General features: G+C 30.8%; 3 protein-coding genes across 3 annotated transcripts; all 3 read left to right on the top strand.

The window, feature by feature from the left end:
* Positions 1-8442: 8442 nt before the first annotated feature.
* On the top strand, positions 8443-9381 carry LOC112773256 (protein FAR1-RELATED SEQUENCE 11-like). The gene is made up of 3 exons (XM_025818331.1): positions 8443-8493; positions 8590-8942; positions 9024-9381. The coding sequence occupies exons 1-3, from the start codon at positions 8443-8445 to the stop codon at positions 9379-9381; spliced, it is 762 nt and encodes a 253-aa protein (XP_025674116.1).
* A 124-nt stretch (positions 9382-9505) lies between these two features.
* Positions 9506-10747, top strand: LOC140183217 (protein FAR1-RELATED SEQUENCE 5-like). Its single transcript, XM_072231242.1, has 2 exons — positions 9506-9768; positions 9985-10747. The coding sequence occupies exons 1-2, from the start codon at positions 9506-9508 to the stop codon at positions 10745-10747; spliced, it is 1026 nt and encodes a 341-aa protein (XP_072087343.1).
* Positions 10748-19215: 8468 nt separating this feature from the next.
* Positions 19216-22222, top strand: LOC112789625 (pentatricopeptide repeat-containing protein At1g74600, chloroplastic-like). The gene has a single exon (XM_025831589.3). The coding sequence runs from the start codon at positions 19385-19387 to the stop codon at positions 22109-22111; it is 2727 nt and encodes a 908-aa protein (XP_025687374.3). The 5' UTR covers positions 19216-19384; the 3' UTR covers positions 22112-22222.
* Positions 22223-22807: the final 585 nt, after the last annotated feature.

The raw sequence follows: 22807 nt of genomic DNA, 5'->3' as shown, positions 1-22807 counted from the left end.
TCTGAATTTCATGGAATGTAGATAGATCAAAAGAAGGAATGAAGGGATAAGAATTCGAATTAGAGTACCATTGGAAAAAGGGACACCTGTGGGAACATCTCTACTGACGAACCATTTCAATAGTAAAGGTGCTACCACTCCACGGGACATGACCATAAAAGTAATGAAAAAGAAAAAGTTATGTAGTTGGACCATCTGCTCTATCTGTTTGAGTTATTTACCTTTATATACACTATTTTCTACATCGAAAGACCACTAAGACTATTGAAAGGTTGGAAATATGAATTCTTAATCTGCTAGAAGCACGAATGCAAGCCATCCAACCAGGAACAAAGTAATCAATGGTTGACAAGATGAACGTAGAAGTTAGGAAGAAAGAGTTGCAAGCAGTTAATCAAACCAAAGGCAAAAAGAAAATACTAGAGAATGAAATGCCTAATCTTACCTCTTCAAATTCACTGATTTGCAAAAGCCCGTTGGATTCACTTCTCAGATATGCACCAAAAGCCGGGATTGAAGAAAAGCAAGATTGGACTAATTACACTAAGCCATATTTATGGGTCAACGTATGTGAGGGATCAACGTTAAGTGAATACATTGGTTTCTTTCTTGTAAGGAGGTAGGAAAGGATCCAGAGTTGCCAAAGGCCTTGAGAGCCAGGATGCTTGCTTTTGAAGTTGAAGTAAACATGGTCATGGGCCAATATCTTGGTGTTGTTGGAAATATGGATGAACACTTTACCCTAGTTGGTCGGCTTGACTAAACTTTCTTATACCCTTTAAGTAAGAGGAGGAATAGGAATAGACATTCTCTGAATAGTAATACGATAAGGCCAAAGATCTACCCAAAGTGGGAAATTAAAAATTTGATCCTTATAAGGGCTACAATCTTCAGTCCACCTCTTGAAATGGAGGACATAATTGTTGAACAACCATGGCGATCTACGTTCAATCCTTATGACATCTAGCTCTTTAGAGAAAAGGAACTGGAATCTATTGCTACCCTTATCACTCACATGAAAAACTTCAAGTTTACTCTATATGGCCCGTAGAGCATTCTCCATAGTTCCTATAGAGAAAGGTTTGTTAGCGAAGAGTTTGCCAATGAGACCATTAGCACAAGCGTTAACCCTCCTTTGAGATATCCCCTTTCTCCAACAGTACAACCTCCTCCTTACTATTATTCTCATTACAGTCATTATGTTCTTCTATTTCAGCCATACTAGTGAGAATTCAAATACTGTTGACTCTCCCTAATACAAACGTGATTGAGCAGAGTCTCCATGTTGACTGTTAGCCTTTGACAGTTGAATATGGCTCAGTTTATAAACGAGAGTTTACATAAAATTGATTTTACAAATTTAATTTTGATGAAAAGTAAGTTTGGGTTGACGTGATTTATGTTTGGCAATATTTATATCAAAATGGATTATAGTAAAATAAATGTTGTTTAGATTATATTACTTAAAATTAATCTTAGATGAAAAATTATTAAAAGAGACATCAATTTAAATAATTTTTTTATATTATCCTATCATTTTAACTTAGATATTTGAACAGATCTTACTAATTAATTTTATAGTAAAATTAATATTTACTTACTAAATTAAAGTAACATATAAAAGTTAGTTTATACTAAAAATAAAAAATATATGAGTAAACTAATAGTTTAATATGTTAATGTAAATAAATATTAAATTAAAAGATAAAACACTAATAAAATACATAAAAAATAATATCTTATACAAAATTAGTACATAACAATACTATTATTTCTACAGCTTGTAATTAATAATTTGATCTTTAATCGAGTCTCGAATATGATCCATTTCTACAAAAGAGCTAATAGTTAAAGTTTATCAGAATTTTTACCAACATGACTATTATCTTCTACATCAAAAATATTTGCATGTGTCATTAATTAAATTCAGTATCTGTTTCAAAATATCTTCTAATAAAATTATGAATAGCTATTGTTAGACAATACTATGTGCACTTGAATTTCAATTTTGAACTTAGGCATGTGTCGCAAGATAGCAAATCTGTTTTTTAAGATTCCAAAAGTTCTTTCTATTGTGCATCTTAAGTTTTAGTGATAATAATTAAACACTTCATTATCATTTATAAATCCAAAAAAATGGCTAATATCTGCAAGATGATAGCACTCACTTTTATATGGACTAATATATCCTTTTGGTGTTGGATAACCGGTGTCTACCAAATAATATTTACGTAATGAACAATAAAATTAGTTACATATCATATGATAGCTAAGTAAATATAGCTTATTTGTAAGAATATGATAAAAATTAATCTGGAGGAGGATACGAAAAATTTATGGTAAGAGTTGTAATAGCATTGTCAAATATACGAGCATCATGCACAATGTCTTTCCATCCAGGTAAAGCAAAAATAAAGCACATGTCCCAATCACATATAACTATTATATTTTGTGTTGGATATTCTTTTCTTTTTATAAATTTGAGTTGATCACTTAGGCTAATTACACATGGGATATGAGTACCATCAATTGTTCATATAGCATTTTTAAAAACATGGCTAATACAATTAGTCATTTTTATTTTGCTATGAACATTCTAAAACCTACTCAAGCAAGCAACTAATATCTCATGAAAATGTCTACTTACTGTCTCTTTAGAATATTGAAATATTTCTTGTATCATCCTATTACCCAATCCAATGATCCATGACCAACCGTATTTAAGAACATTGCAACCATTTTCTGGACTCCCATCTGTCTTGTGTATTTTAATCCATGTTCAACTAATTTAGCACAAAATTAAAAAAATATGTTTTTTTATCTGAAATATTTCATAACAATGAATGCCATTGTCACATAGAATTTCATGTACCCATAAATAATCCGTTTGTTCACTATTCATGCATGGTTATTTGCATAAATAATTGAGTGCATATTGACTAATCAATGCAATAAAATTTTTAATCTCATGTGTATCTTCTTCTATAATGAAAAGTTATTTTGATTCTTCATTTTGTTCTTTTTCATAATCTTTAAATAAATACTCCATGTTCATTCCAAATTAATTAACAAAAATTTAGTCCTACATAGAGATATAAATAAATTCTTATGAACATAACAATACCAAGATAAGAAATAAATTGTATGTAATAAGAACAATAATTAAGTACCACAAACAATATATTATAAAATAACACATAAGCAACACAAAAAATTTTCTATTGTCTTATCCTAGCATAACAAGAAATTCATGGTCCAATTAAAATAGAGTATAATAATAACTTAATTAATTTTGCATGAATGGTAGTAGATTATAAGTTGTATATTTGAGCCAATCTAACAATCCTTACACAATATCATTTTAAGGATACAAACATTTTTCTAGCAGGCTTAAATATCATTAGTTAACAACAACGACTATAAAAATTGGAATCACTAGTAATAGTTTCTATCTTCTGAATCTCAGCCATTACTTCCCTAATAGATGCACCAGGTCCTAAAAATGTAGACATAATAGTTGAGCGTGATTCAGATGCAGAAACGATTTTACTTATTGCATCACTTTGAGGCAGGGGCTTAAAATTTTTCTTCTTTTTTGTTGTTTTACAAACCACACCTCTCTTTCTTTTTTCTGCACTCTTTTGATTATTATTTTCTTGAGAAGAACTAAGATTTATTTGTTAAAATTTAGTTCTTATACTAACATCTATACTTTCTTCACTATCTCCAGAACCTTCTTCTATACTAACATGACCTTCTTCAAAGTATGGTCGATATCCATAACTATATTCTTCTATGCCACTAGGTAAGACCCAGATGAGGGAGCTCAAGCAAATTTGTCATCAGCCATAACATCTTTGAATAATATAGTTAACTCATCTTTAAAAGAAAGTCCTTTATTTTTGAATTTTTCATATAAGAGATTTTTCTATATGTGTACAACTAATCAACACAACCCTCATTACCAAAAATAAACTTAAAATTTTTTCTTTAATAATAAATTACTAGTACTAATTGTTTTCTTTTCCACCATTCATTTGGTGCATCAACAGTGTGTTTAGTATAATCTCATTCTAAATCTGTTTTTTCTTTTTGCCAAAAAAAATTATACTATACTGACCATTCCTTATCCCACTTATTTTTTAATTGAGTCTTATCATATTGTTTTTCAGTTTTTTCATTAAATTGAGATAAAGCATCCTTTCAACCTTTCTTAGTAGGAGTGATTCTATTACATTACTGTTTAGCAACTTATCCAATCATGCTCAGATAAGTTATTTAGGGGTCTTCATGGCCCATGTTTTTACCTTTTGAGATTTATTGTTATTCATTATTCTATTAAAAAATATAAATTTTAGATATAGATATATATGGTCGTTCCATTGCATTGCTGTTTAACAACTTGATCCAAGCATACTTGGATAAATTGTTTAGTGATCTTCATGTCCCATGCTATTTTTATCTTTTGAAATTCTTTGTTACTCATTATTCTATTACAAAAAATATAAATTATATATATATATATATATATATATATATATATATATATTACTAAATATGTTACATTTTTTAAAATTTTAAGTATTAACGTAAAAATATTAATTTAGTATTTTTTTACATCATACTCTTATTCTAGTATTTTCAAATTTTAATAATTTTAATCTTAATATTATTTTAGAATCCAATGTTTATGATTTTATTATTACCTATGATTAAATTTTTATTTAATTTGTCTTTATTAATAGGATCATAATATATATTATAAAAAAAATTACAATAACACGTAGTATACGAGAATTGCAGTTATAAATTTTACATAGTCGAATAAAAAATAAAAAATTTTAACCAAAACAAAAATAAAGTATAGTAAGGAATAGAAAAAGAGAACTAATGTAAACAAAAAACTAATAAAAATTTTATAAAAGCAACAATATATATCACATGAATAAAAAAAATACAATAAAAGGTAAAAAAATTCATATGAACTATATAAAATAAGAAAAATAAAATAAATTTTATATAAAATATAATGCAGGAAAGGAGAGAAAAAAAATAGAATTCATATAAACAAGAAATAATAAGAATACCATAAAAAATTAATAATATATCTAAGAAATCAGAACACTAGAAAAATAATATAAAAAAGGTTAATGATAAAAAAGAGCAAAAAATTAAAATAAAAAAATCCAAATAAAAATAAAAAAAGACTTCCTAAAAAATAGACATAAAGAATAGTATACTAAATGAAAAAAAATGTTCATATGAACTAAGAAACAATAAGAACTCCAAAACACAATAATATACATGAAAAATCATAATATTAAAAAAATAATATAAAAAATATATATCATATAAATAAAATAAATACAATAAAAATAAAAAATAAAAACATGAATGAAAGTACTACAAATTTTATAATGTCAAATAAAAAGAAAATGTTCTTTAATTTTTTTAGTATTATTTAATTTATTATTATTTTGAACTATAAATTTTTATTATTTATGATTTTATTGTTACTTATGATTAATTTTTTATTTATTTTATCCTTTTGATAGAATCATAATTCATATTATACAAAATTTTGATAATAAACATAATATATAAGAATTATAATTACAAATTTTACAGAGCCAAATAAAAAATAAAAAATATTCATACAAAATGAAGATAAAATACAACAAAGAACAGAAAAAAACTCATACAAATAAGAAACAATAAAAATTCTATAAAACTAACAACATACATCATATGAAAAAAATAATAAAAGATAAATAAAATTCATATGAATAAAATCAAATAACAAAAGAACTTAAAAAAATTTATATGAATAAAAAATAATAAAAATATCATAAAATTAATAAAATACCTGAGAAATTAGAATACTGAAAAAAAATAAAAAAATCAATAATATTTGTCATATGAACAAAAAAATATATAAAAATAAGTAAAAAATTATATAAACAAAGCCAAATAAAAATAAAAAAAATTCATAAAATATATATATATATAATAGTATAATAAATGATAAAAAAACTCATATAAACTAAGAGTGATAAAACCTCTAAAAATATAACATGCATGAAAAATCAGAACGCTAAAAAATAATATAAAAAATATTTATCATATAAATAAAAAAATATAATATAAAATATAAAAATTAAAATATAAAAGAGAGTATTAAAATAAAAAAATAAAATATTTACTTTGGTAATGATTGAAATAAATCTTTAAGTTCTTGATGAAAAGGACTAAAAAAATTGGTGTAAAGGTAGATTGTTAATAGGATTGGTAGGAAAAAAATAAATTTCTTACCTAATTTCTTAGTAGTAACTAAGTCACTGCCAACATGAACGCAGAAGCTACAACTTTTAGGGTAAAGGATTAGATGGTCCCAGAATATTTGGACCATTAAATGGTCCCGTAACAAAACATGTTATTTTAGTTTTTTAATAACCGCTAAATAGTCCTTTTCTAATTTTAATTACAAATTAACCCCATATATGTTATTTAATTATAAAAACTATTTTTTATTTTATAAATTATTATTTTATCATTCATCTATTATGTTTATTAACAATCAAAAACAAAAACAATAACGAATTAGATCTTCCATTGATCGTAATAACTTTTTGGCAATTCCAATCGATTAAAAGTTTATCTTTGATCCGTTACATTCGTCGAGGGCTGTGAAATCGTGTTTCTTAAAAAATCAATCGATTGGATTAACAAAACAATCGATTAAATTTCAGGTTTCCCATAACTCAATCGATTGGACTTCAGGTTATCACAAAACAATCGATTAAAAATTGCAAGGCAGTATGGTTTTCGCAAAATTCAATCAATTGGTCATATTACCCAATCGATTAAACGATGACTAAAATGTCGGTTTTTTATAATTCAATCGATTGTTTATATTACCCAATCAATTGAAGGTTTCAAAGCAACTTGAGGTCTCACAATTCAATCAATTGGTTGTGTTACCCAATCGATTGAAGTCTTCAAAGCAATATGGATTTGCCTAATTCAATTGATTAGTTGTGTTACCCAATCGATTGAATTGTACACTACGCTGTTCTCAATTTTCTTATCTTTTATATAAATGATTATCTTATTATTCATCTATCGTATCTTTAAAATTCTATCTTCAATTTTTAAGTTTTTATTTTGATTTATATCCTCTAATCTTCTCTTTTCTTTAATATTAAGATTATAAATTGGTGAATAATCTATCACCAATTATTGAATCCCACCATTGGAATCGTGTATCAATCTCTTTGATTATAAAAAATTTTATTGTTTTTCTTTCAGATCTCCATCTATTTAATATCCAATTTTTCTTCATTTTTTATCTGTCTATTTAATATCCAATATTTGTTCATCATTAATTGATAATCAAAATTGCAACAATCAACAAAGGCCCAATCCATTTTTTCATTGTAGTGTTCAGAAACTAATCCACTATTTTGATTACAAAATCGAGGTCAGTGAATAGAATTTCTAAGTTTGTAATTCTTCGTTTCGATACTTTATTCATGAAATTGATTGTGTAATGAAAAAATATTTTTTTTATCTTTTAATAATCCACAGACATTGAAAAATACTAAAAAGTAAATAAATTTTATTATTTTTTATTATTAATTAGCTAGCAATCAGGGACGGACCTATAGGAGGCCAGTAGTGGCCTCGACCCCCCAAAATTTTAAGAAACTATACTTATATATAAGATATGTGTTTAAAGAATAAAAAAATATTATGTAATTTAATAGTTTTATATGTATTATTTTTCACTATGTAATGAATTTATGTCTTAATTGTTTAATTCACTAATATTTTTTACTTAACTAATTTAATAGCATACCCTCAAGTCTTTGTACCTTTCAAATTAGTTTTTATAAAATAATCTCTATATTTATTTTCAAAAAATCTTTTATTTTTTTATATTAATATATTTAACATTCATATTATTATATTAATAATAACTTACGTAGTTATATTTTGGTAATCACATTATGTACTTTGGATATTATTTTTTTGTAAAAAATACTAATTTTTCTTCTAAATTTACGTTGTTAAAAGAAAATTTTTATAAAGATATCTTATATCTTATATTCTATAAGGGTATTGTGTCTTTCAAATAATTAATAATTTATAATTTATTTTCAAATTTTTTAAAATTTTTGAAATAATTAATTTTAATTAATAAGATATGTGATCATTTTTAACTAAATACGCTATAAATTATTGGTATTTTATAATTTTATAATGTACTATAGAATAAAAAAATTATTTAAAATTTGGCTCCTCCATATTAAAATTTCTGGAACCGTCCTTGCTAGCAATATTAGAAGCTATTTATTTTTTGTAATGTTATAAGATAGAGTGTACTGAAATTTTTTTTTATTGGACATTTTTAAGATGTTAGATATATTTACGAACACTGACATGGATGAGCAATACCAGGAGGACGATGAAATTAACCAACAAAAAGAGCTAGTTTGTGACTAAGGTATGATGGATGAATAGAATGAATTCAAACAAGATATCAGAGATGAATTTACTGAGGGAGCGTATTTTTCTAAATCTGATCAGTCAGAAGATACTCTTGAAGCTGCTTATGCGGTTGACTCCGTGCAAGACATTACAACTTTGAATTTCAATAAAAATTGTGCAGAGGAAATTGGTAAATGTCACTTTTCTACTTTGCAGCTTGCATTTGATTTTTATCTGAAGTACTCAAAGTCGAAGGGCTTTAGTGCAAGGAAGAGTAAGACTTTCAAGAATAGTATTGACGAGATTTACAAACAAAAGTTTGTATGTCATAGGAAAGGATTCAAGGAGGAGAAATATTACACGATGAAAAAAAGGAAGAAGGAGCCTAGATTGGAAACAAGAACTAGGTGTGAAGCTCGAATGGATGTTAAATTTGTACCAGAAACTGGAAGGTGGCATATCTTTTATTTCTCTGATGAACACAACAATGATCTATTGGATACATAATTCAGTGCTATGTTGCTTGCCCACAGAAAAATTTCAAAGGCAGATATTATGCAAATGATGAACATGCTAAAGTCTGGGATTAGCACTTCACAGATATTTGGTCTTCTAGCTAGTCAAGCAAGCGGGTATGAATTTGTTGGCTATAGTCCCAGAGATATGTACAATGAGATTGCTCGGCAAAGGCATCAAATTCCTGGTGATGCAGCACGAGTGTTGAAGAAGTTGGAGGATATGCGGTTGAAGGATCCACAATTATATTTCAAGGCATGTCATGATTCAAGAGGTTTGTTACATAACTTGTTCTGGTCTGATGGAATTAGCCAACTAGACTACCAACTTGTCCGGGATGTTATTGCTTTTGATGCTACGTACAAGAAGAACTAGTTATCCATTAGTCATATTCAGCCAGGTTAACCACCACAACCAAATAATTGTTTTTGCTGCTGTGTTAATTATAGACGAAACTACTGATACATATATTTGGCTCCTGCGTCAGCTCATGTTTGCAATGAAGGGTAAGACCCCGACCTCAATAATAAGTGATGGGGCCATAGCGATTAGGAATGCAGTAAGAGATGTATTTCCCAAAGTCAGACATAGATTATGCGCTTGGCACCTTATTCGAAATACAACTAGCAATGTTGGAAATCCATCGTTTACATCTAAATTCAGAAAAATCATGTTGGGAGACTACAAGATTCCCGTGTTTAAGCATAAGTGGGTCCAGCTTATTGAAGAATTTGGCCTTGAGGATAAGCCGTGGGTGAACATGTAAAAAGAGAAGCATATTTGGGCTACTACATATATAAGAGGAAAATTTTTTGCTAGCTTTAAAACTACCTCAAGATGTGAAGGTTTACACTCAGTTGTGGCAAGGTATGTGGGGTTGCGGTGTGATTTGACAAGTTTTGTAGAGCATTTTCAAAGGTGTGTTGCACACTTGTGCTTTAAAAAATTTAATGCTGATTTGGGGTGCCTGTCATGCAGACTTGTAGAGCTGCTAGAGAGATTTGCTGCTGAGTTATACACTCATGAGATATTTCTATTGTTTCGGCCATTTCTCATTAGAGCTGGATCAATGCGGGTGCTAAACATAGAGAATAACGATGATTGCATAAAGTACATTGTGTGTAAGCATGGGAGGCCCGATTTTATGTGGACCGTTGAATTTCGTCAAGAAGACATGATCTTCATGTGTACCTATTTAAGAATTGAGTCATTTGGAATTCCTTGCAAACATATTGTGAAAATTATGGTTGACAGAGACATTTGTGAGATTCCCCAGTCATTGGTATTGGATAAATGGACAAAAAAGGTGAAATCAACACTCAATGATGCAAGTGGGTTCACTAGGGATGCTGTTGTTATTATTCGTCAAAGTGCCTTGATGGAATTTTCTAAACAATTGGTTGTTGTTGTTGCTAAAGTCCCAGAGAGATATGAAGAGACACTTGACATAATTATGAGATTGTACTCATCTTACAAGGCTACATACGAAGGCACTAATCAACCTCAGTCAGGTGTAGCTAAAAGTAGCAATCCGTATGTGCATCAAACCAATGTAGGCTCAGGACAACCATCTAAGAAGAAGCGGCAACGTTGTAGTGTTTGTCAAATTGAAGGACATAAGAAGGCAACATGTCCATGGCAAAAGGACATTGACAACAACGTTATAGAATATGAAGCTAATGGTCCGGATGATGGCGACATGTATACCGAACCAACGGCTGATTTAGATAGTGATAATTAGCAACCTCCATAAACTTAATATTTTTGCGTAGAGAATCACTTTCATATTTGTATCTGAATTTTTTTATACTATATAATGAAATTTTATATATTCTTCCAATATTCATGCTTATGTTTTTTAGATGAAATGATTGTCAAATAAATATCGTTTAGCAAAAAATCGATAAAAAAATCGGTCAAATTGGCATTTAACTGGTAAACCGGTAGAACCAGACGGTTTTTTAGTGGGTTTCTGGTTTCAACTGCCCCACCAACGGCGTCGTTTAATGGGCTGGAAAAAAAACCTAGATTTAATACCCTAACGGCCTAACGCAAAACCAACCCCATTCCCACCCTCTCCTCTCTGAAACTGAAAATGAAAATTGAAAGAACAAAGTGAAGAACACCAGCCCCTAGCTCCTAGCTCCTAGCTACCAGCTCCCAGCCCCCAGCCTCACAGCCTCTCTCATTTTCATCGCCACGCTTCTCTGCTGGGTATAGGCGTGCGTGTGGAAGCACCATCGCGTGTGGAAGCTTTGTCGTCGTCTCTTCTGTTCTAGAACTCTCTCTTTGTGTTCACGTGTGGAGGCTCTGTTGTTGTTGCGTTAAAGCTCTGTTACCATCGCGTGAAAGCTTTGTTCGAGCTTTCCCTCTCTCTGTCTTTGCCGTTGTCTGTCTCTCGCTGCCGGTAAGTAAATGTTGTTACTTGGAATTATTGTTATGTATACCGTATTTCTCTCTTGGGTTGGGTTGGAACAAGGATTGATTTTTATGATACTAATATTGAATATTGAATATTGAATATTGTTTTGATTTATCGCATTTGGGGGTGGATATCATTTGAATCGGGATGCAAATTTTGATAACCACACTAGATATAACTTTCCTTAGAGATGCTGATACGGTTACTGGTTTGCTTGAATGTGATGGAAGTACGGATATAAAGATGATTTTGAATAGAGTTAAGATATATATAATTAAGGGTGAGGACATGATGTCTGTTCTTGATGTACAAGTTCTTTGGCAATGTGGCTAAGGCTTATTTTTTGATGGTGCCATCACATGATATAGAATTGGATCATCATGCTGCACAAAGAGCCCTTGATTTCATAGTTGGATTGTGTAAATTCTTAATGAGGGGAAAAAGACTCATTAGTGGATTTTACTACATGATCTTGCCATTGAGAAATTCTTATATGCTTCTTGCTCTAATCTGTTGGTTAAAAGTTTGATGAAATTCATGGTTAAAAAAATATATATGTAATATAAAATTAGGTGATGAAGAAAATGAAGACTGACATGACATATAGTTAGTGAATTAGAATAAAAGCAAGAACACAAGAATTTTTGTCATTTGAATTCATTGTAAATTATATGCTGCTGTAGCTTATTTGTCATATGAATTCACTATCACATGAGAGCTGATTCAAATAATGAAATTTCAGGTTTATGAAGCCAATAACAAAAGGACACTACCCAAGTTCCATGCAGCTTCTGGTGAAAAATAGGTTGCCAAAGTTCTCTTCATATCAATCAGGGATTTTAAGAGGGTCTTTTGATTTTATTGGATTAAACTACTACACCTCCTCCTATTATGCTGTTGATGCACCAGAACTAAGTAAAGCCAAGCTTATCTATCTTACAGATTCTCTAGTTACTCTTACAAGAACATGTTTGTATACTAATGGGATAGAGTTTAATACATAATGAAGAATTATCATATCTTAGGTTAATGATACTACCCAAGAATGATACTATTGTTCTCTCCAGCACATATATTAATTCTAAAGAACTTGTATTTGTCACTAGGACAAGCCTCAGCCACATTGCCAAAGAAGTTGTATCGTAAATGTAGCAGCTAGTTATATAATTTTATTATTTTTTGGTACTCAATGACGTTGTGACATTGAACTTTTGAAGTTACCACGTAAGTGCAAAAGGAAGCTCCACAAATATAAACAAATCTAAAATATGCCTTACAAAATATGAACAAGAGGATTTAAGAAAAAAAATCTTTATGACTTGAAAGATCATTTATCATACTTCACCAAATTAGAGTAATTTACTTCCTACTAATGAATTAAGTATTTCCATTTTAGAACCACGTTAATATAGGAAGAATTGTTTAAAAATTTGTAACATATATACTGCATATGTCTTAACAATATATGAACAGATTATTAATTTTCTTTGGTATATATTGTAGAGTCCTTTTTTTTAGTCAAGATTCAATAGAGGTCAAATCTTGAACATATGAAAATAACAAAATAGAATACAAACAAATAAAAAATAGAAATTTTTAAATAAATTAATTATATAAAATAAAATATAATTCACAAGACATAATAGTTGTATGGCATTGTTGCTGAAATAATAAATGAAAATGATATTACTTCATCATAAAAATATGAGTTTTTTAAACTAAAATATCTATATAGTGCATAGAAATAGAGAAAAATTGTAAAAGCCACAAAGCAATAAATGTCTATTTAAGAAGTCATAGAAAAATAACTAAAGAAGTATATCCACCAAACATAACAAATAAATACTCAATAACCAAAGTATTATAATTTATCTAGATTACTACTAGTACCTTTACATCTCATGGTTTGTGTGCATATTCCAAAACTCATTGGCCGACGCTTTAATTTGTGACTTCTTCTGGTTGATCCGACTCCTGAGTAAATGCACAGCGGTTATCATGCGAAGATCGTAATCCTCAAGCTGCAATTTATTTATTATAAATTAGTACAAAAAAATAGGGATTAAATATTAGAGAGTTGTTTTATAAATGCTCACCTTATTGTTACCATTTGGTTTAAACTCAAAAGTCATATCCATCCACTTAATTACCCAAGTTGCAGAGTTTCAGCTTGAACTACATTGAGGTATATCTTCTGGCCTTTTAATTTTGTAGTAATGAAGTTGTTTATTATACTCTTGAATAATATCATCCTTGTAAAAGTTTGACATGATAACTTGCTTTAGTATGTTTACCTGATTTCAATTAACTAGTTAAATAATAAAAACAAAATATCAGCAAATAAGCTTATAAAAAAATTTTCTTGGCCTTACTAGTGTCTTGATAACACGTGCACGATAGTGAATTCTCTCATCATTAAAATGAGTGTCCAAGTGATAGATTGTGCGATCGCCAACCGAGATTACCATTAGATACCAGTGGTCACCCTCTTGAATAGGAACATATATCTAGACCACCAGAAAATTTGCCCGTGAGTTATGTATGTTGATAAGGAAAAACTATATTCAACAAAGAATATCCAAAAAAAATTTCTTACAAATTTTAAATCAGCAATAGGTTGCATAAATTTATAAATATAGTGTTCCATCTTCTACATTAAATTTATCTTGTTGAAGACATCCACCTAATTCATTAATGCATTCATATAACTGTTAGTACATGATAAAGTATGGTTCTATATCAGCATTACATTTATAACTTATAATCATTAAAATTATCTTGTTAGAGGTTATATAACATACCACAAATCTCAGTGAAAGTTGTCATGTCTTAAAACTTACATCAGATTGTTCATTAGTGCATCTCGATGCTGCTAATTCAAGAATATGAACCATAATCCAAATATATTACTAGATTGTGCAGAGAATCAAATGTAAATTAATTAATAGATGATTTGTGTACCTTATCAGTAATGGGTCTGTCAGGTATGAAATGATCAAAGTCTGATCTAGTTGCTCTGATTGTATCTGTTACCACAAGTTCTTCACTGTATCAATTAAAAATCAAAACACATTAGATGTGTCCTCATTGATCGACAACATAGATAATATCAAATTAACTTACGATGGATCTAGCGAAGCTGAAAATGCATATGCACATGCCTTTATCTGATCTTCCAAAAGATGCATGGTTGGAGTTGACATAAATTTACACTTCATTGACTACAAAGTTTAACACAAAAGTATTAGCAATGAACAGTGTAGACTAGATGGTTAATTAGCACTACTCATAACAAACTAGATAATTAAAGATTGGTGCCTAAGAGGTAATTACGTTGGTAATGAAAAAGAAATAAACAGGTCTTCTATAGTCTTTTGTGGGTTGGCACAGTGCATAAGACACCTTGGATTTATTAAATGATTTGGGCTCAATCTTTGACTTTCTAACTCTGCCTGGGGGAGTGGATGGTAATTTTTTCTGCGTCCTCATAATAGTCTTATCCTAAGAAAAAAAGTAGGTCAGTAAACACTTATTATCATCTGAGGAATATACTAGTAAAAAATATGATGCATGAATTTTACTACACATGCATATACCTTTGATATATTTTTCTTTTTCGTTGTGGCTCTTATAGTTGGGGATACTGGTTTGTCCATATTGATTTTGACGTTGAACGCATCATCGGGAGTGAAAGACCTCTTGTCCAGTTCAATAAGATTATCCTCATCGTTTGATATAGTAGTATGAATATCAATATCCGAACTCTTAACCTTCAATCTATTTGAGAATGGACGTGTCTTTTGTGAAGAAAGTTTGGTCGGAGTCTCGAAATCATTGTATAGACTCAGTTGTGATATCATTGTCTCAATGCGGCTTACAGATTCAAGGATTTTATCAATTTTTTCGTCCCGGGCCATGTTTACAACTCTCATTGACTGCAAATATTTTAGGTAAAATAATTTCATATAAATGTAAAAATACAAAAAGAGTGATGGTTGTTCTGATGAGATTGTCAATGGAATAAGACAAAGATTTCTCTATTCACAACAAATGGCGAAAAAATGTTTATAATATATAAAATGTATTACATAATATAAATTGTATTACTATTTGCCAAATTAAATTACTTGCATGTTAAGGAGGACCTCTTCCACTTTACTAGATAATTCTTCACTTTTATTTAGATCCTTGTTTTGAATAACATCGTCACTGTAGAAAGAAAACATAAAAGATTGAATTACTCATAATATATTCTACTAAAAATTAAAAACCCATTACGTCTTACCATAGCACTAGGAATTGTAGTTCTAATTTGATTACTGAAATCAAGCGTGATAAGATCACAGTCTATAGCCAGTGATATATTCTGTGTATTACATGCATCATTGAGACTAAATCTTCGTTAGGAGGAATATTCATGATTATTATCAATTGAAGAATATTGTATGAGTAAATTTGGTTGAAAGGCAAATACTTAAAATAATTTGTCAAAGTATAAAAAATTAGTCGGAGTGAGCACATATGTATAAACCCAATAAAGATAATCAAATTTGAATTCTATCTTTTTTTAAATTTTTAAACTAAGTGAACAATTCTAAAAATTTGTATGTTATCTTATCTTTTGGTCAAAATCAAATACAAATTGAATTTTATCTTGATTTTTATTTTACAATTTAACAAAATAAATTTTATTAATTCATATGATTATATCTTATCTATAATTATTTTTAAGTAGATATATACTCAAATAATAATAATAATAATAATAATAATAATAATAATAATAATAATAATAATAATAATAATAATAATAAGATTAGACGAATCACTAATAATCAAATAAAAACAGGAACAAACTAGTTGAATAGTACTATACGTTTTCAAGCACTTACCAATCGATTGAAATAATAATTGAGGATACTTCAATTGATTTCATTAACAAAACAATCGATTGAATCAGTAATTGAGGATAATTCAATCGATTGCACTAACAAAACAATCGATTGAATCAGTAATTAAGGATACTTTAATCGATTTCACTAATAAAACAATTGATTGAATGCATACAAACTCCTTATTGCAAGCATTCTTCAATCGATTGGTTTCCTAATTCAATCGATTGAATGGATATCAATTGATTTCAAGAACAACTGAAACAATTTAAGACCCTGAAACAAATTTTCTTCATTCTTCGACACATTTTCTTCATGATCCAGGCCTTGGGATGATGCCCCTTGGGTTTGTAATGCCTAGATTAGTGTATAGAAGATCAATTGCTTCTCCTTGATGATTGATAGCTTCATTTTGCATGTGTTGACGCTGCCTCATATCAGCAAATTGTCCCTCCATATATAATCTTATGCTTCGCAATTCATGCATCAAATCTCGCATTGTTAGCGAAGGAGGCGGTGGTGGTAGGGTTTCCTAGGATTGTACTTGCACTTCAGGGTCTTGTGGTTGTCCTTGGATCTGAGGTTCTTGGGCATTCGGATCTCTTCCCATCTGTCTTAAAATGCTGTCATCAATCTTGGCTACATTACTCATGACGATACTTTTCTCTTCACTCAAGTCAATTCCAAGCCAGGTGAAAATCTTGGTCCATTGGCAAGCATATCATAAACCAATATTTGATTTTCCTTTCTTCATTTCAAGCATATGATGAACCATAAAATAAGGCCAGTTTATCTCCTTTCCAGTCACCATACCCCAAAACACTAGAATATCTTCATTAAACAAGATTCCATGATTATGTTTTCCTGGAATCAACATGTATGAAAACAAATACATCAATATATGCTGCTCATTATCCAAACCACTGCAACTTATCTTACTTCTAGCATCCATATGTGGATTCTCATACTGTAGACTCTGCAAACCAATCCAATCTATTATATTCACTCCAATCCTCATCTACCGCAATACCTCCAGTAAATTTTGCCCCATGATAAACTAAATTCTATTGTTCAGCTAATTTTTCCAAAGTAACTCTATAATTTCGTGACCCTAAATCAAACTCAATCAGCGACATTACTTCCTCACCCTCTTCATCAGTTTCAGGAACAACATAATATAAATACTATAAATAGCCCTAACCAAGTGTGGATAATAATCATCTTTAGTTTGTACAAAATTAGTCAAGTGTTGTGTTTACAAAGCATTCCAGACCAAATTATAATGTCTATCATGAATGAACTCAGCTGTTATGTACCTAGGAGGAACAATCGCCCTTTACTCGAACTTCTCCACATAGTTGTTCAATGCCCTCGGAGACAGCAGCCACCTTGCCATGTAATGGGATGAAGCAACTAGTCTAGCAGATGCATAACTTTCACCCTCAACCTTAGCTCTTTTGGCGTTCTTAGTTCTAGTCATTTTGGGGATATTGGTTTGGTGGGTTTTGTAAGAATTTGGATGAGGATTAATAATATGTATGCAGTTTGGAGTGGATGTTGGTGAGATTGGAGAAGAAGAAGAGATAAGCTTTCTGGATTTAGAGAGAGAAGAAAGGTGCAGAAATGGTGTTGTTATGTTTTAAAACGGGGAGAGTCTAAATACGCATGGTTACCAGGTTTAATATATAGCGCATTTCAAAATTCAATCGATCGGATTACATTACCAATCGATTGAATTCAAAAAAAAACTTATTTACATCACATCCCAATCGATTGAATTCTCATACCAACCGATTAAATTGGAATATACCGTTAGTCACGTACAAACTTCAATCGATTGGGTAACACAACCAATCAATTGAATTGTGAGACCTCAAGTTGATTTGAAGCTTTCAACCGATTGGGTAATATAAACAATCAATTGAATTATAAAAAAACCCACATTCTAGTCATCGTTCAATCGATTGGGTAATATGACCAATCGATTGATTTTTGCGAAAACCATCATGCCTTGCAACTTTCAATCAATTGTTTTGTGATAACCTGAAGTCCAATCCAATCGATTGAGTTATGGGAAACCTGAAATTCCATCGATTGTTTTGTTAATTCAATCGATTGATTCTCTATGAGACACGATTTCACAACGCTCGAGGGATGTAACAGATCAAAGATAAACTTTTAATCGATCAGGATTGCTAAAAAGTTATTACGAGCGATCGAAGATCTAATTCGTTATTGTTTTTGTTTTTTATTGTTAATAAACATAATAGATAAATGATAAAATAATAATTTATAAAATAAAAATAGTTTTTATAATTAAATAAAATATATGGGGTTAATTTGTAATTAAAATTAAAAAAATTATTTAGCAGTTATTAAAAAACTTAAAAAACATGTTTTGTTATGGGTAAGGGCGGAACTAGAAAAAATATTAGAGGGGGGCCAAAAATATTTACACACTAAAAAAAGACTAAAATAAAATTTTAAGGGGAGGCTAAACTAAAATTTACATATAATTTACATGTAAAAATTTAAAATTAGGGGGGCGATTGCCCCCCTTTCTATGTATGTAGCTTCGCCCCTGGTTATGGGACCATCGAATCCGGTGCCAATTTTTAGCTTACTGCTTTCAGAGGTGAAATCACTTTTACTTTCAAAGAATAAAAAAAGATTGTCAAACATAAAAATAAAATGTTTTGACCTAGAGCACTTAAATATTTAAATAAAAATACTTTATTAAATATTAAATTGTAAAAAACAAATTAAGTACATATTTATTATTGTATTCTTATTAAATTTAAAAAAAATTAAGTATTGTAGATTGTCGAAAAACATGTTTAATATTTAAAAGTACCTGATTTTAAAAAAATATTTTTTCAAAAAAGAAATTGATCTAAAGTTCTAAACAAACATTGAGTATCTCAAAAAGCTTTGCAACTTTTGGAAAACCAGAACGATATGCAAGTCTTTCTGTTTTGCTTTGTTGCAATTCCTCCTCGTCTGCACATTAGCACGAATTTTCAATGCAAATCAAATAATGCATTCAGTACACTCAATTTTCTAGATGAGAGTGGTAATGGTGGTAACATTATCTGCCCCTCGTATGATTCTTATGAATTCTCTACTTACTCAAAGCTTCCACAAAACAAGCTCACGACTTGCTTGCCAATTCACCACTTCGCTCGGTTTCATTGAAAGCCCATTTGTTCGTTATGTTAAACACGAAGACAATTATAATTTTTCAAGTCCTTTTGAGTCCCTACCTGCTTACAAGATTTCAGGTCAGCACACTGCTTGGAACTCAAAATTCATGCATGCCCATTTGATTAAAACTTGTGATTTGCAGTCTGATATCTTCGCTGTGAATTCTTTGCTTGATTTTCACTGCAAATCTGCTGACATGGTTGTTGCCCGCAAGCTGTTTGATTCAATTCCTATTCCAAATGATGTTTCGTGGAACATCATGATATCTGGTTATAGGCATAATTCAATGTTTGAGAATTCGTCGGAGATGTTTAGTAGGATGCATTCGGTTGGTGCCGATCCTAATGAGTTTAGCTATTGCAGTGTTCTTTCGGCTTGTGTTGCTCTGCAAGGTCCTTTATTTGGTGAGCAAGTTTTTTCACTTGTTTTGAAAAATGGGTTCCTTTCCAGTGGTTTTGTTCAGACTCAAATGTTACAAACGCTTTCCAAATTCCATGGCTTTAAGGAGGCTCTTAGGTTTTTTAATTATCTTTCATGCACTAATGTGGCATGTTGGAATACTATTATTTCTGGGGCAGTTAAAACTGGAGAAAGCTGCGTTGCTTTGAATTTGTTTTGCCAAATGTTGCGAGCATATCTAATGCCAAATAGTTATACATTTCCAAGCGTCTTAACGGCATGTTGTATCCTTAAAGATATGCAGATGGGTAAAGTTGTTCATGGTTGTGTTGTCAAATGTTGTGCAACTGATATCTTTGTCAAGACTGCTATTGTTGATTTTTATGCCAAATTTGGGTGTATGGATGAAGCTTTTAGAGAATTCTCACATATGTCAGTCCATAATGTGGTTTCTTGGACGGCAATAATTTCTGGGTTTGTGCAAGATAATGATATTTTTTCTGCATTAAAGCTTTTCAAAGATATGAGGCAAATAGGGGAGGAGATAAATAGCTATACCCTTACGAGTGTGCTTTCTGCGTGTGCAAAACCTGGAATGATTGATCTGGCAGTCCAAATTCATTCCCTGATATTAAAATTAGGGTTCTATTTGTACCTTAATGTTGGGGCTGCTTTGATCAACATGTATGCAAAAATGGGAGAAGTTGAACTATCAGAATTAGCCTTCAATGAGATGGAAAATAAGAAGGATCAGGGCACATGGGCAGCCATCCTGTCGTCTTTTGCGCAGAACCAAAAGTCTAGGAGGGTGGTTGAGTTATTCCGGGTAATGTTAAGAGAAGGAGTGAAACCTAATGAGTATTGTATTAGTAGTGTGTTAAGTATTATTAGCTGCTTGACTTTAGTGACACAGATGCATAGTTACACTTTAAGGTCTGGGTTCGTGACTGAAGCTTCGGTCGGCTGTTCCCTTTTCACAATATACTCAAAGTGTGGCAATTTGGAGGAGTCTTATAAAGTTTTTCTGCAAGTTCCAATTAAAGACAATGTCTCATGGACCTCCATGATTGCTGGTTTGGCAGAGCATGGATATGCAGAGCAAGCTCTTCAGCTGTTTAGAGATATGATATATCAAAAAATTCTCCCCGATCATATGGTCTTAATACCAACTCTATCTGCTTGTTCCATTCTTCAGTCCTTGCAGATGGGTAAAGAAATTCATGGTTATGCTTTTCGTTTAGGAATAGGAAAAAACTTAGCCTTTTGTGGAGCATTGGTAAATATGTATTCGAAGTGTGGAAGCTTGAATTTGGCAAGGACAGTGTTTGATATGCTACCTGAAAAGGATGCGTTTGCATGCTCTTCGATGGTCGCAGGATATGCCCAAAGGGGCCTAATTGAAAAGGCATTTTTGTTATTCCGTGAGATGCTCTTCGCTGATGTATCAGTGGACTCTGCCGTAATTTCATCCATTCTCGGAGCTGCTGCAATTTCGTATCAATCAGAAATCGGAACTCAATTGCATGCCTACGTCCGAAAGTTAGGCTTACAAGCAGATGTTTATATTGGAAGTTCGCTAATGACAATGTATTCAAAATGTGGAAGTATTTTAGATTGCCGAAAAGCGTTTGATGATGCTGAGAAGCCAGATGTAATAGGTTGGACATCCATGATTGTGAGCTATGCTTATCATGGTAAAGGCGTAGAGGCCTTAGAAGCTTATGAACTAATGAGAAAAGATGGAGTAAAACCTGATGCAGTAACATTTGTTGGGATTTTATCAGCTTGTAGCCATAGTGGGCTCGTTGAGGAAGCCTTCTTCTATCTTAATTCAATGCTCAAAGACTACGGCATTACACCTGGTCATCGACATTACGCTTGTATTGTCGATGTGCTAGGCCGATCCGGCAGAGTCCGAGAGGCTGAAAGTTTCATAAATGAGATGCCTATTGAGGCTGATGCTTTAATATGGGAAACTCTGCTTGCTGCTTGCAAAGTCCATGGTGATTTCGAACTTGGAAAGGTAGCAGCCAAAAAGGTTATGGAGTTCATATCAAGTGATGCTGGAGCTTATGTTTCTCTCTCTAATATTTGCGCAGATGTAGGACAGTGGGAAGAAGTGGCCAAGATTAGGAGTTCGTTGAATTGGACTGGGATGAAGAAAGAGCCTGGTTGGAGCCTCATGTGAAGTGTAATAGTGACATAATTTTGTTCTAATATCTTTAGAAAAGGATAAAGAGGTCCTTGACTTTTTGTTCCGTAAATATTTTCGTCTAGACGATTTAAAAATACTTTTAAATTTTTGATCTCTTTAGAAGTTGGACATATGAATCCCTCTGTTCATATGAATCCGTCAGACCCAACAAAAAAATTTGATGTGGCTCCTGTTATGCTGACCTGATCGTTAAGGATACACACGTGGAGAGAACCTTTTCAAAACGGGACAAATAAGTCCACCTTGGTAGTTTTGCGACTCACTTCAAACTTCTTATGGTTGTTGTCACCTATCAACAATGCACACCACTTGGGAAAAGGTGATAGAGGCCAATCGCAATATTTTCTTTACTAGAAGAACTAAAATAGCAAATGAGAAAGAAAAAAAAGATGAGCAAATTGATACAAAATTATGAATGAGCTTTTTAACTTAGACAAAACCAATTTTTATATCAAACCATCTGTGCACAAAATAAATATATACCGTGTCTTCCAAGTATCTTTCAGAGTTTGATTCTTACGAATTAAGTGTTGTTCATATCATACTGATCTTAAAAAATGCTTTATTTTTTCTTTCACCACTTTTGTAGCTTGCATTATTTGTGTGTCATGTTCTTGTTGCTTATATCGTGAAGATCTATGTAATATTTTGTTATTAATGTTATTTTAT

The sequence above is a fragment of the Arachis hypogaea genome, chromosome 3 (assembly GCF_003086295.3).
Source record: "Arachis hypogaea cultivar Tifrunner chromosome 3, arahy.Tifrunner.gnm2.J5K5, whole genome shotgun sequence".
Classification (NCBI taxonomy): Eukaryota; Viridiplantae; Streptophyta; class Magnoliopsida; order Fabales; family Fabaceae; genus Arachis; species Arachis hypogaea.
The sequence above is the reverse complement of the archived record's forward strand: the minus strand, read 5'-3'. Positions and strand labels throughout refer to the sequence as shown.